Here is a 16,214-nt window from a genome sequence, read left to right on the forward strand (position 1 = left end):
AGTGGATGCTGGAAATCTCTGATTTATGAAGAGAAAATGCTTGAGAAATTCAGGTCTGTAAATATCTATGGAGAGGGAAACAGAGTTGATACTGAGTCTAGTATTACCGTTCTACTATTCTGAAAATTAATACCGGACTCAAAGTTTTAACATGGTTTGTCTCTCTGCAGATGCTTGCAGACCTCCTGAATTTCTCCAGCATTTTCTCTTTTCATCTGTGTGGCTGGTCCAGTTGGGGGTTCCAGTCAATGTGATACCAGAATATTGATTATCGATGATGCAGCAACGGCAATACATTTGAACATCAAGTAGCAATGGTTAGATTTTCTCGTCAGAGATGATCATGACCTGGCACAAATGATAAATTTTATTTGTCACAGACGTGGATAGCTTCAGTGCTCTGTGCCATCACCCGAAATCTCTGCTAATTTCAACATCTGCTTTAATAATCGCCAAATTCTCTCAAACCTGCCAACTTCTCAATCCTGTGATTTAACCTTCCCAGCTATACAAAGCCAATCTCAGAAGAAGGTAGTTAAATCATTCCACATGGTACCATGATTGCCCGCTTTCTCTCTGATCAAAGAAATGGTCTGTACACAAATAATCCAGACATAGCTTGCATATCTGAAACACAAATATCATTAAGCAGTAACAATTTTCTGCCAGCTACCATGACCAATGATTCCCCCTTGATCCAAGTTTTGGTGCGAAGTTAACCTGCAGGCCAGAAGATGAGTAAAATTAAAAATTCTCTACAGATGTTAAAACCATTTGAGGTGGTACTTGGCTTCTTTTATGAAGTGATAGATCCAGAGCTGTTCCAACAGCATTCAACAATAACTGGATGAAAGGCACACACCAGGATTCAAATTGATTTCTATGGTCTGTCATTGCAAAATTAAGAATGCAAGTCATTGTACAGGTCCAATATTTGTTCCACATTCTAGAGATAAAATCTCCTTCAGGACTGAATAGTTAAATAACCTAGGATCATAGAATTTCACAGTATAGAAAGAGGCCACTTGACTCATGTCTGTACCAGCTTCTTAAAGAGCTACTCAGATAGATCCATTCTCTAGCCTTTCTCCGTAGCCCTCTAAACTCATAACTTTCAAACTTGTTAAAGGTAGGCCTATTGAAGATCATAGCGGTGTAGAATTATTTTTTGCATTCATTTGTCCTATTCATTTGATAATTTCATATTTGAAGTTGAACAAGTGGTCAAATATGGATCTTGGGTTTTAAATTGGTAACTTTTAGTAGTTTTGCTCAAAGCAAATAACATCCAGGCCTGTTAGAACATAGAAAAGTACAGCACAGAACAGGCCCTTTGGCCCATGATGTTGTGCCGAGGATTAATCCTAATGTAAAATATAATAACTTAATCTACGCACCCCTCAACTCACTGTGATCCATGTGCATGTTCAGCAGTTGCTGAAATGTCCCTAATGACTCTGCTTCCACCACCACAGCTGGCAACGCATGCCATGCATTCACAACTCTCCGCATAAAGAACCTTCCTCTGACGTCTCCTCTATACCTTTCTCCTAATATCTTCAAACTATGACCCCTCGTACCAGTCAATCCTGCCCTGGGGAAAAGTCTCTGGCTATTGACTATCTATTCTACTCATTATCTTGTATACTTCAATCAGGTCACTCTTCCTCCTCTCCTGAAAGAAAAGTCGGAGCTTATTCAATCTTTCTTCATAAGGCAACCCCTCCAGTCCAGGCAGCATCCTGGTAAACCTTCTTTGCACCCTCTCCAAAGCCTCTGTATCTTTTCTATAGTAGGGCAACCAGAACTGGACACAATATTCCAACTGTGGTCTCACCAGGGACGTGTAGAGCTGTAGCAAAACCTCGCGGCTCTTAAAACTCGATCCCCCTGTGAATGAAAGCCAAAATACCATATGCTTTCTTAACCACCCTATCTACTTGGGTGGCAACTTTGAGGGATCTTTGTACTTGCACGCCCAGATCCCTCTGTTCCTCCACACTGCCAAGAATCCTGTCTTTAACCCTATATTCAGCATTTGAGTTCGACCTTCCAAAATGCATCACCTCGCATTCATTGAGGTTGAATTCCATCTGTTGCTAAACTCTTAACACTGTGATAATAGTCATCATGCTAAACGGGACATCTTCTAGGAAGGGAGGGAAAGGGAAAGCAATGTTCAGAGTATTAAAAGTAGCACAATATTTAAAACTGACTAAAGAAACAGAAGTGCAGGAAGCAGTGAGTACAATTGTAAAATACTGAGAGAATAATATTACCAGTTGAATAGATTAATTCAAATTAATGCCAAGTTAAGACACTGCATTTTACAAGTGAATGGGAATACATATGATGAAATCAGAAATCTAAGTTCTGCTTACAATTAACATTTTTAAAAAAGTCAGACATCACATTCAATGCCAAGTATGCGAGGTTAAGATTAAAACTCTAGTGCCCATGAAGTGAGCGTGTAGGTAGATAAAGCTATACAAAACATTTTGCAGTTGGTAAACTAAGTCACAGATAAGAAGAGGTAAAAAATAATAATAAATGGGCGCACTGACAAACAGTTGCAATACACTATTATATGGAGTTAATTAAAACAACAGAATAATGCAAGTATTACAAAACAGACAATAGCCATGCAGCCTATTGCGTATGCATCAGCTCTCTGCAAGCGACAATAAGACATAGGAATAGCAAAAGCAGAAGTGTGCGCAGGCTCCAGATTGCTCAGATGCCTGTCCAGTGCCAGGGTTAAGGACATCAAGGTTGGAGAGGATCTTGGAGGAGAAAGAAAAGAATCAATGTTCTACCAATAACATTGGTAGGACGAGAAAGGAATTTCTCCTGAAAGATTATGAACATCAGGTGCTAAATATAAAACCAGAATCTCCAAGGTAACATTCTCCGGACTACTACCTTAACCATTGGCTAACTGACATAGGACATTAAAAGTAAAGGAATTAAATTAGTGACTCTCAGGTTGTTGTTGGTGAAATAGGTTTCAGTTTGTGGGTCACTAGCACCAGTATAAGCAATAGAAGGAAGCTTTTTCATCGAATGGGCTTCAGGTTAACAACTGTGGCAAAGGTGCCTTGGCAAATGAAGTAACTTGGGCTGTGGAGGTCTTCAAACTAATTAGGGAGAGATGGTCTGGGAGCGGGGAAATATAGGATTACAAAGCAAGACCGTACGGCAGCAATTTGAATAATAATACCTCGAGTTGGAAAGGATGGGATGGTGCATACAAACAGAAAAGTTGAAGAAAAATAGAAGTCAATGGGGAGAAAAATGGTAATAAGGCAAAACAAAAGCTCTTCACTCGAATTAACATGCTATTTGGGACAAACTGCACAAATCCAGGTTAATGTCTTATAGCCCTTATAAAGACATGGATATAAAGAGATTAAAGCTGGGAACTAAGTATTCATGGGTGTGACTTTTCAGGAAGGAAAGGACATTGATGTAGCACTATTGGTACAGAATGGAATAAGTACAATAGCTAAATATTATCTTGGATTGAAAGATATAGAATCCATATGGGTGAAACTAAGAAATAAAAAGGGGAAGATGATAGAATGAACTGCCAGAGGAAGTGGTAGATGTACATAAATGGTAGATGGAACATTTAAAAGAGATTTGGACAGGTACGTGAATGAAAAAGGTTTCAAAGGATATGGGCCAAACACAGGAAAATGGGGATAGTTTAGTTTGGGAAACCTGGCCAACACAGATGAGTTGGATTGAAGGGTCTGATTCCATGCTGTATGACTCCATGCCGATAGGAGAAGGAACAACATTTGACCTTTTATTGGGAAATAAGGCAGGGCAAGTGACTGTGGTGTCAGTAAGGGAGCACTTTGGGGCGAGTGATCATAATTCTATTAGTTTTAAAATAGTTATAAACTGATCAATAAGTTCAAGTTCTAAATTGGTTTAAGGTCAATTTTGATGGAATTACAGAAGATCACATAGGATCCAGCCAGAGCCAATTGGATACAAAATTGGCTTGAAGGTAGGAAGCAGAGGTGGTGGTAGAGGGTTGCCTTTTGGACTGGAGGCCTGTGACCAGCGGGTGTGCCATTAGGATCAGTGCTGGTCCACTGCTATTCATCACTTACCTATCATTCATCTGCGGTGAAGAATTCCAGAGTCACAACCCTCAAAGAAACAATTCTTCATCTGTCTTAAATGGGCAACTAATTCTTCTGAGATGATTCCCCCTGGTCCTAGACTCTCCCAGTCAAGGAAACCACCTTTTGTCACCTACCCTGTCAAGTCCCCAAGAATCTTGCATGATTCAAAAAACCCAATCTACTCAATCTTTCCACAGAACAAAATCCCTCCAAACCCATAAAAGCTACTTAGTCAGTCCCACGCCAGTGACTTTTCTTTCTAGCCCTGCCAATTTCTTCTCTTTAGATAAAGCTCAGACTAAATTGTAATTAGTACAAGCAGTAATTCAGCCACATGGGCTCACAGCAAGTTGTGGTAAGGTCAGAGGAAATTAGTGCTTACACCCTGTGAATCATACTTCAGCTGACTAAAGTATAAGAGTTACCAGTGCAGCACCACATGATCAAAGATGGCTTTTTTCAGTTGCACTGTGACACAACATGCAAGTTGTGCATGTCTTCTTTGGAAGACACATATACATTTATGATATCAATGCAGCGTACGCATATATTCTGATGGTGCAGAAGTGGTTTATCTGGCCTAAAACATATAACCTATCTCGTGTTTTTAATTGATTTACTACTATATAACTTGCAAGTTAGGAAATGTATGTTTTTTGTGAGAATGTTTACTTGTCTTTGTAGATGTCAGCATTGGCAGAAAAAATTTCACAAGGAAGGAGAGGTTTCACACATTGAAGTAAAAGCTTAAAATGCCCTATTATACATTATAACAACCATACCACATATGCCAATTTTAAAAATTCCTAAAACTGCTCACTTAGTTTCATCTTAAAAACATTAACAAAAGTTTGTTTCAGGAATTTCAGTTTTTTCTCCCAATTAAATTCAGCAGGCGTGTTTATCTAGTAATCTTGTAGAAAATCTCCGACAACAACAATATCCTTGGTTCAACACATTTCAGTCATGCATTGTGAATCACAAATTGCAAATGTCAAAAGGTCAGTGCCATAGTAATTGCAGATCTATTCAAACAATAGAACCTTACATTGTTGTGTAAAATACTGCTTATGGAAACTAGTTGAAAGTTTGGCGTCTTTGCTACAATTAGAATTGAACTAAGGAAACAGTGATTTTATTTTAAAGCTAAGGAAAGTAAGAGAGTCAAAATACAGATCACCTTATAAAATTTTGTATTAAGAAATACCTAAGTTACTTAAATTTGGTATATCCTAATCTGTAATATCCTAAAACTAATGTACATAACTATTATTATTTGGAATGTAATCAACTTTTTAAAAGTGGTAAAATTACTTCAAAAACATGTGTAAGGAGATGTTAATAACACAGTTAAAGCTAAGCAAACAGGTGTGGTAATAAACAGATTACAACCAATCGAAGGAAACAAAACTCTAATTTAAATAACAAGTTTGAGATTGAAATTACCAGTTTTATGGCAGTGGAAAAGGCCACTAATAAAATTTAGAAAAGTCAGAAAAACCTAATTGCCATGTTTTGTACACAGTTACACCAGGTCAGACATACAACCCTTTCATTCACACCTCACAACTGAAATGATCAATAAAACTGCATCTCTGACAAAGAGTTGAACTGAGATTACTGCCACAAGTGTGCTGTATCTCTTTAATCTCTCTTCCAATCAGATAAATTATTAACTACAATTCAAGAACCACCAACCTGTGCCTCTCCAAGCTCATTGTTCACCACTGTAAAATTGAGTCCAAGTTCCTCCACATCCCCTTCGTAGCTCTTCAAGAAGAGCAGGTTTTTGTACATTTCAGGATCCAATGATGCAAGGTGATGAATGTCAACATCTGCACTTGTGCCCAACAGCTTGGACAGAAAGAAACTGGCGAAAGGAAGTTCAACCAACATGTTTTCATAGAGGGCCTGCAATAATCAGAGTGAGAGAATTAGGCAACAAATTATCAATTGTTTCTACTTTTGAGTGCAGCATGAGAAAAATACCCAGACACCAGTCTCATAACCGACGGCGGGCATGTTGTATCAAAGTCTTGGACCAAAATTAAAGCTAAAGCTTTATCTGACAAAGTTACTGCATGATCAAGAAAAATCCAGACCTTCACTTTTGCAGTAGAAATTTCACATGAATCAGTGGATCAAGACATTAACAAAGTTTCCTATAACTTTAGAATGTTATGCTTCCAGTAATTCCCACTTAAGAATTGCGCTGACTGAAACAACATTAACAAGTTAAAGTGTAACACAAAGATAATATAAATTAAGATAAAGACAGGCTGATGGCTGAAGTGATTCAGAAATATTTTTAAAACCACGTCACTTTTCACTTTGGGATCTTCATCGTTGCAGCATTGTTTTTGCCTTTGGTTAGATTACAAATAATTAAGTGCAGCATCCAGATTTGAGCATGTATTTAAATGCAAATTAAAATGCACTTCAGATTAACCATACAACTTCATATCTCAGGGTCAGCAGAAACAAAGGTAATGTGAACTGATCTACTTTGTAACATGCAAACTGACTTTTTGAAAATGCAAGTTCTTTGATCAATCCTATTAATATTCCAGTTATGAAGCTTCGATAAAATCAAGAAAAGCTACAAGATATAATTCAAGGATCTATGTTTTTATGGTTATATTTACTGCCCAAAATTCTGCCACAATGATTGAGCTAAAATTGATTAATTATGCAGGAAACCTTTTTAATACAAGTAAGTGCTGTGCAATTAATGCAAATGGTGGCGCAACCTGGAAAATAAATGTGAACAATATCAAAAGCTGCCAAATAGATTTAGTAACTTATGGCATGAAGAATCAATAAAGAAACAAAATGCCTACTTTTCTTTGGTCATCAATCGGAACTATACTGTACATAAACATTCACCTTCACAATAAACAGATGCCATAAAATATAATAACACTGCCAATTGAATATCTTTACTTAAACTGGAGTTATTGGGTAACCTATTTGTGCAGGACAATATAAATTGTTTTCAAAGTCAAATACAGGCTTCAAAGTACAAGAAAAAAACTGACATAACCTTGGAAAAAATATATGCATAAAAAAATGGTACTTTAAAAAAAATCATAACACTGACATGACGCAATACTGTGCTTGTATAAAACAAAAACTTAAAGACTTGTGTGCAATACAAAAATTGGAATCCTTAATGTGACATTGTTCTAATATATGCAGAGACTTTGCCATGAAAGTACAGAATGGATATGGAATTACTGTTACCACAAAAAAGTCCAGTGATTAATTACAAGTACATCAGCCAAGTTTCTCCACAATTGGTGACCCGTGAACAAAATCCTGACAAGTGCATCTTTGATCCTGAAATTTCTGAAACCATGAGTGCAGCAAGTTCACATTTTTCATTGATGAGAAGCTTCAATTCCGACACAATAAAAACTACCTGCTGCTATACACACACATCCCTGGAGTTGAATGTAGAAACGATCATTACTATCAAACGCATGATCAGTCTAATGACCAGATGTGTAATACATATGACATGACCTGGACCAAACCACCAACTTTATGTTACGATCTAGCAAGGGGCCAGTCACATGCTATTTTTAAGTAGACAAAGATATCCAGGAGACTTACTAAGTGAATAAAGCACAAAATTCTATAGCTTTGAACAACAAACTTAAGTATACAACATTAAAACAATAACACAATCTACACTATAATTTATACTTTAGCACCCAGAATTACCATGTGGTCCATTTGAAAAGAGACTGTGATTGAACATCTCACTGCACAAATAAAATAGCAAACACAATCAGGGGAGATCTCTCAAGATCTCTCAGCAACATCTCAGGCATTTACATCAAAGGGGTCAATCAAATCTCATTAAATTTCACAAAGAATCAGAATCCTTTACTTTTGCCTCTCTGATCTTGAAACTCCCTCTCAAAGAAGAAAGCTCCCAGTCCCCACTGCAACCCCTGAATCCTAACATCTCACTGCCTTCTAACGCTTGGAAAAGCTTTCCTCATTACTCACAGCCATCCTATTCCCTTTCACTCATTATCCAGATCACTTTAGAGAGGATTTGATATCAACTACAATGCAGATCAAATGAAGTAGAGGTTGTGGGAATCCTTCCCTGAAGCAAAGTGCAATGCTAGATCAGATACAATGTGATGGAGCTAAAAATTACAACCTCTGGCTTACTAGTTCAATCCCACAACTACATCTCATTACTGAGTTACTGGCCTGTGTAGCAGTGTTTTCTAACAAGTAATTCATTGTATGAGCTGCTTTTAGACATTAAGGCAAACAGTTTCTTTTTTCTTTGTCGGTACTTCCTACAGAAGGGCCCAGAATCCCACTGATTCACAGTTCACTACAGTCAAACATGGAGTCAGAAATACCTATCTGCATAAATAAAACATACTATATTCCTCAACTAGAAATATGATGTTCAAAGAAAAACGTTAGAGAGGAGAATTAAAGGTACAGTAATAAATGCTCTATATCAATACTCATCACTGGAAGTAATTCTGGTATACAGTATATGGAGTCTGAATTTGAGAGATATTTATAAACCAAGTGTCTGCAATAAAAAGCCTTAGATATATTACTTCATCACTGATTACCATTTTCAACCTTTCATAGTTTGGACATTTGATTTCCATTATGAGTTTTTACATCAATACATGTAAATGCTTTTAACCTTGATGGTTTGAAATTTTAATTTTTAAGAAACAAATCAATAGTGCAAATTACAAATTGTAATTTACTGCCAATCCATTTTGAAACCCGTTACATCATACAACAATACATATACCAGTTATTTCAAAATATCTATAGATTCACTGCAGCTAGTTATGGTTGAAAATTTTCAAAATTATACCTATGGGAAGCTCAATGATTGAATCAGTTAAACAGTATTTAGCAGAGTCACACTGGAGGATTTATTATTCAATTCATCATTTGTATTGTGTCAGCTTAGTTCAATCTAAGCACATGCCTTTGAATTAGATTGTGGATTTAAACACATAGCCTAGCAGTTCAGTGCAGTATTAATAGAGTGCAGTAAGACATGCCATCTTTTGGACGAGAAATGAAGTTCAGGCAAATAATATAAGTTTTAGACATGATTCTGCCTCGTGTAGTTGCAACTATTCCAGATTATCTATTTAGAAGTTCAGACCTACTCATACCCAATCATCCCCACCTGTTTTGTCATCAGTTCATCACTTGGCATCCTTCATTCTTGGGTTGGGCTTCAAAATTCAAAATAATCTATAGAATTGGATGCATTACAATTGTCATAGTCCAGTTGAACCAAGAATGAATCCTAAACAGATTTCTCTCTTAAGTACGTGATACACTAATTTGATAATTCTGTTCTTAGACAATTAGTATGGTAAAGAATATCATATTGATATAAATGGAGATAGCTCAAAGACAAAATAGTAATACAGGTGAAAAATGTCATGACCTACTGGCCATGTGTTTCCTATAAATGCATAAACCATTAAAGTTTTCTTGATGTTGTGGAATTCCTCAGTTATGAAAATGTCAGAAGAACAGAAAAACAAAGTAAATAAAATTTGAGTAAAGTAGAACTATACAGCTCAGTGTGACTGGTTATCATGTTTAAAGTTTGTGCCTTTGATGCTTAGCTGACTGGTAGGCCCATAGTAGCTTCATAAGGTTGGGACTTCTTTCCAAATTATGCTTGCCACATCCTCAGAGCAAGCGAGGACTGCAGATTCTGGAGAGTCAGAGTTGAAAAGTGTGGCATAGGAAAAGCACAGGAGGTCAGGCAGCATCTTAGGAGGAGAGTCGACATTTCGGGCATAAAGCCATCATACTGTCCACTGATCTGGCCTGTTGGTGAAGCAGCAAACAAAGCATCAATCACAAGAATACAACTGTACTGCTCATGACAAACTGTGCTTCAGAAATGTCCAGGTTTAGCCTGTCAAATTTGACTGCTATCTGTCTTGTGCGAGAATACAGCTGCACCACACGACACAATGAAGAATATTTTGATTGTGGGCTTTAGATCTCAGGCTTCAGCAGAATATGCAAAGTATCTGTCCCAAAACTATCAACAGGATAGTTCCTATTCCTGAAGAAGGGCTTCTGCCCGAAACGTCGATTCTCCTGTTCCCTGGATGCTGCCTGACCTGCTGCGCTGTTCCAGCAACACATTTTCAGCCCAAAACTATCAATAGCCTTTCAGGTTTTTACTGCAAAAGAACTCAGATTTGAAAAGAGCAGTCAGGAGATTTTGGGAGTAAACATTGGACTTGCAAAATTGAATGGAGTTTGAATGATTTCAAGTTATGGTGATGATGTTATGGAGCACTTAAGCACTCTAGACTACAATGCCTTCAGGGGTGTAGAATCTTTGTCACATCTATTACTGATGTGTATGTTGAATAGTATTCACTGTCACGTCAAAAGGTTTGTGGGTTGAACCTAAACAGAAAATCTCTAAATCATTCACCCTCACCGACCACATCACACTCCGTGTTTGTTGTTCTTATTGTGTTTCTCTGGATCAATAAGTGTCTTGCTGTTATTCTTTCCCTTGAGGAGACATTCACACTGTGGGTTCATTCCTTGTTGCTCTGCTATTTTATCATCATGACTGCTGCCCTTTGGCTTTCTGTTATCTTGTCCCAGTATTTCAGTTACTTTTCTTCAGTCAACAACTCAACTACTGCCTCTACATTTTTTTGCCATTCTCTTGCTGTTCCATAGTCATAGAGATGTACAGCACAGAAGCAGACTTTTCGGTCCAATTCATCCATACCAATCCGATATCCTAAATTAGTCTAGTCCCATTTGCCAGCACTCTGAACCTTTCCTATTCACATACCCATCCAGATGCCTTTTGAATCTTGTACCAGCCTCCACCACTTCCTCTGGCAGCTCATTCCATACACACACCACCGTCAGCGTGAAAAAGTTGCCCCTTTTAAATCTTTCCTCTCTCACCTGAAACCTATGCCCTCTAGTTCTGGACTGCTTTTTCCTTTGGTCCAACAAACTTTGACATATTTTTCTTGCAGGGATCTCTTACCAGGGCAGTTGTGGGAAGTCATGCCAAAACATTAACAGTGTTCAGTGCAGCGAGAGAAGTTGGAGAATGGACACTAGTCAGACTGATGACAATCACAGAATTACAAGAGATTGGAGCAGCAGAGATGACACCAGGTGATGTGGTAACGCAGATGACTAAAATCTCAAAAAAAGATCACAGCTTTTAGCAAGTAATTTGTGGATCCCAGTTTGTCTTAAAAATGCTGGACTAAAGATTCACCCATTCCAATGCCTGTTTAAAAAAGCAAAGTGCAAAGCTTTTTTGTCCCCCTCTCAATTTTGCAGTTTCCAGAAACCAAGCAACTGTTATTTCCTTACCTGTATGTTAGAACACCATGCATTTCTCTTACTGACGTTAAATTACAAAAATGAATATGCTTTCAAAGTAATTCATTGGTTGCAAACCACTGTGGATAATGGCCAGAGGCACTAGATAAATGCAAGTCATTTGCTTTGATGCTGCTTACTCCAATAAAGGTCAATGAATATAGATGCATGCTCAGTAGAAAGAGACTGCAAAATTGCACTGAAACCAGCTGACTAGGCATTACAAAGGCGAACTGCATGCAAAGTGGAGTTTACCTTAATAAATATTACAAGATAAATCAACCGAGATAACCTTAAGGTCTTTCTAACTGTGAAACAGATCAAAATGCCATTACCACATATTTTGACTACTTATTTATGCTCTGTCTCTCTGCTTGATTTAAAGCCAACAAAATGCAATCACTACACAAACAGAATCAAGAATCATCTACTAATGGAAAGTTTAATTGAAAAGTGACCAGCAACATGAGGTAATCCCTTGTGTTAAGTTGGCTATAAAGACCTTAGTGCACTGAATCACACCAAACAATCCCTACACAGGCATTAAAGAAAATTTGAATTCATTATGCCCCAATGAGTATAGATACCAATCAAGATTCCCTAAAAGACATTTTGTTGATAGAGCTGAAAGAACAATACAGTATTTACTAGCCACATCCTATTTACAATTGTAATCAAAATATAATTAGTTCTTTGATAGATGACTTTGCAACTTGCTGTCTGTCACAGATTTAAATTAACTGGTTGAGTAACAAGTAAATCATTCTTTACTGATTGAGTTGTGTCTGCGTCACATTTCTTTTTCATCTGCACAAATAATTTGAAGACTGCATTGATTACCTTGAATTTCACTAAAACATTCACAAAACGCTGTGTCCTTAAGTACACAAGCCTAGTTTCCTCAGATGCTTGCAAATAGGTCTAGAAGTATTCATAGAATATACCAGCATATACCTGGAGTATTGCGTGCGGTTTTGGTCTCCTCACTTGAGAAAGATGAACTGGCACTGGGGGTGCTGAGGAGATTCAATTGGTTGATTCCAGAGTTAAGAGGGTTCGTTTACAAGGAGAAACTGAGTAGACTGGGATTACACTCGCTAGAATTTAGAAGAATGAGGGGGGATCTTACAGAAAGATATAAAATTATGAAGCCACACACGCAGACGACAAGCAACATGAATTCGACTGGGACAACACTACCATTATAGGGCAAGCCAAACAAAGAACAGCCAGGGAATTCCTAGAAGCATGGCACTCATCCACAAACTCCATCAACAAACACATCGACCTGGACCCAATATACCGGCCACTACAGCGGACAGCTGAAACTGACAACCGGAAGCAGGGACAGGCCACTATAAATGCCAGAGGAAACACCACAGAAGCGCTTCACAGGAGGCTCCCAAGCACTGAGGATGTCACCTAGACAGGGGACGAAACGTTTGCAACAAAAACTTCCAGCTCAGCGAACAGAACCAAAGCAACGAGCAACCGATCTACAAATCTTCTCACAAACTTTGAATTATGAAGGGAATAGATCAGATGGAAGTGGAGAGGATGTTTCCACTGGCAGATGAAACTAGGCCAAGAGAGCGTAGCCTCAAAATTAGGGGAGAGCAGATTTTGGACCGAAGTGAGAAGGAACTTCTTCACCCAGAGAGCTGTGAATCTGTGGAATTCCCTGCCCTGTGAAGCAGTTGAAGCTTTGTCATTGAATGTTTTTAAAGCTAAGATAGATACTTTTTTGAACAGTAAAGGAATTAAGAGTTATGGTGAGAGGCAGGCAAGTCGAGTTCAGGCCACAAAAAGGTCAGCCATGATCATACTGAATGCAGAGGAGGCTTGAAAGGCCAGATAGCCTACTCCTGCTCCTTGTTCTTATGAGCATGCTTCTCAGCCTTTTCATCAGAAGATTTACCACAAATGGCAACTGCTCTACAGTGCTGCTGTTTTATTTTCCCAAGCAACATTACATATTTTTTCTAAATAACTTGTTCAGAGATCTTATTATGCAATTCTGGAAGAAGTGGGACGTGAACCCAGGCCTCCTAGCTCGGAGGTAGGGACACACCCACTGCACCACAAGTGCCCTCACAATAGAAATTGAGGTTTGATGAGAAGGAACATGTTCAACTGCAACAGTAAACCTGGTGCTTTTCGTTATCTAAAGGCAAGTAGTGGTGCATATCAGGTCTATTGAGACTACAGAGCACTTAATGCAATTTTCACTGCTCCAAGCTTTCAAAACATATTTTTACAAACTGCATTTGAAAAGAGTAAAAAGGGGAGAGTGTACAAGACAGCCTATGCCCTGGAATTAAACGCATGATGTTGATTAAATTTCTAGATGGAAAAATAAATTCACCATGTCTCTTTAAAATGGCTGTTCAAGTCCATTGTTGCACTTTGACCTCACACTGCTGCACTCAGAATGGAACAAGATGATTTTTGATGTACGAAGGGGAAGGACAAACCTTTTATCTGTAAAGTTCAACAAGGCACTTCTCAGTAGCCTTGTTGAACTTTACAGATAAAAGGTTTGTCCTTCCCCTTCGTACATCAAAAATCATCTTGTTTCCATTAACAAGAGACTCTAATCTTTTGTTAGATGTCAGAAGAATTCAGTGATGGAGCACAGCAGCATGTGTCATGGGAATTAAAACAGCTACACCTAATACTCAAAACACATTGTTAGCTTCAAACCCAAGTTTCAGCTCTAGTGAGGTCTCCGTTCCCTAAAAATCCCAAAATGCAATTTCTTGGTGTAAAACTGAAGAAAATTTTAAAATAACCTAACTTACAACTGCATTGTCCTTTTAAAAGTTTTTTTCAATGATCATTCCATTCTATTTACTATTGTTTTTACATTTGGCCCAATACTTTGGTTATTTTCAACAAGGAAAGCAAAATTAAAAACATGGGCATGGCAGAAACTTTATTAAAATCCAGGTCACCGGACACCCACCAAAATATTTTATTAAGATTGATTTCACCAGAAGGATGGCTAAACTGAGCCCCTGCTTTATTGCTTGCACTCTAGCTGCAATAAATACTCTTAACAGTGACCGTATGATTAGATTTGATTTGATTTGATTCCCTACAATGTGGGGACAGGCCCTTTGGCCCAACAAGTACACACCGACCCTCCGAAGAGTAACCCACCCAAATCCCTTTTCCCTTTAACTAATGCACTCTACATTATGGGCAATTTAGCATGGCCAATTCACCTGGCCTGCACATCTTCGGATGGTGGGAGGAAACTGAAGCACCCAGAGGAAACCCACGCAGGCACGGGGAGAATGTGCAAACCCCACACAGACAGTCACCCGAGGACGGAATCGAACCTGGGACCCTGATGCTGTGCTAACCACTGAGCCACCGTGCCGCCCGGTTGGTTGAAATCCTGGATCCACATCTAAAATTACTCTCCCAAAACGAGTAATCTATTTGAAGAACACAAAACTGCCTAACCCGTATTTACAGTTACCCTCTTGGCTTGGCCAAATCTCATCGTATCACCAACCTAAGGCCATGTCTGATCAATTCTTTGTGTCACTCTCCACTCACACCATCGCTGTTTCTGTCTCTGTCCCTGGAAAGAAAAATCCCCAAATTTTGCTGACAAGTAAATAGAATTTTGCAAAAAACAGAGCTTGAAACACCAAGGGTGTCACACGTTCTAAACTTTAAGCTTGACTGAGACACATGCAGATTTCTTGCACATTTTCATAATCAGACTACTTATCACGCATAAAGTGGGTGAGAAACATTGCCTCAGATTAAATATTGTTAAGACTGAAACCAAAGTTTTCAGTCCCTGCTCTGAACCATATTCCCTGGCCACTGAATTCCTGGCAACAGTCTGAGACTAAACCAACTTACAACTTTTAATGCCAAGGATGAGCTTCTCACCACAAACCTGGCTCATCACCAAAGGTAAAAACAAGGACTGCAGATGCTGGATTAGAGTGGTACTGGAAAAGCACAAGTCAGGCAGCATTGGAGGAGCAGGAAAATCGATGTTTTGGGCATCAATTTGGGAGGAAATGTCAATTTTCCTCCTCCTCGGATGCTGCCTGACCTGCTGTGCTTTTCTAGCACCACTCTAACCTCATCACCAAGGGTGCCTATTTTCACCTCCATAATATTACCCAACTTTTCCCAAATCAATTCATGTGAAATCTTTGTTTGTGTCTCCATTACCTCTGGACTTCATGACTCCAATGCATTCCAGGATGGTCTTTTACAGTCTACTCCCGGTAACTTGAGATCACCCCAAATTCTCTTGCCAATGTACTAACTTGTCCTGTTCACCTTCCACTCATGTTCACTGACCTACATTCGATTTCTAGAATTATAGTAGCACAGGAGGTAGCCATCCAGCCCATTGCGCTTGCAGCAGCTCATAAAATGATCTTTACCTCGTGGCAATCTCCAGCTTCTACCTCATGTCTTTGCATGTTAGTTTCACCCAAACAATCATCCAATACCCTCTTGAATGCCTCAACTGAACCTTCTGATTTGTTTTTTTCGGGGGTGGGCAGAATGTCAAATAGCACTATAGGTTTTCTATTACCTCAGGTACATACTGATAACTAGAGATGTGAACAGAAGATGTTATTTGATAATATAGTCACTTATTAGTGCAAACGTGATTGGATCATGTGTACT

At 38.5% G+C, this 16,214-nt stretch overlaps 1 protein-coding gene across 3 annotated transcripts in view; it reads right to left on the reverse strand.

Annotated features, from left to right (window-relative positions):
- ube3c (ubiquitin protein ligase E3C) overlaps positions 1-16,214 on the reverse strand; it is a 184,578-nt gene that overhangs the window by 39,295 nt on the left and 129,069 nt on the right. For all 3 annotated transcript variants that reach the window (XM_043690704.2, XM_043690705.2, XM_087987558.1), the window contains one exon: positions 5,838-6,050. In XM_043690704.2, the coding sequence (XP_043546639.2) occupies positions 5,838-6,050 (213 nt within the window). The remainder of the gene's footprint in view (positions 1-5,837; positions 6,051-16,214) is intronic.

Source organism: Chiloscyllium plagiosum, unplaced genomic scaffold (assembly GCF_037043375.1).
Source record: "Chiloscyllium plagiosum isolate Xiang-an unplaced genomic scaffold, Cpla_swu_hap1 HiC_scaffold_5, whole genome shotgun sequence".
NCBI classification, from domain to species: Eukaryota; Metazoa; Chordata; class Chondrichthyes; order Orectolobiformes; family Hemiscylliidae; genus Chiloscyllium; species Chiloscyllium plagiosum.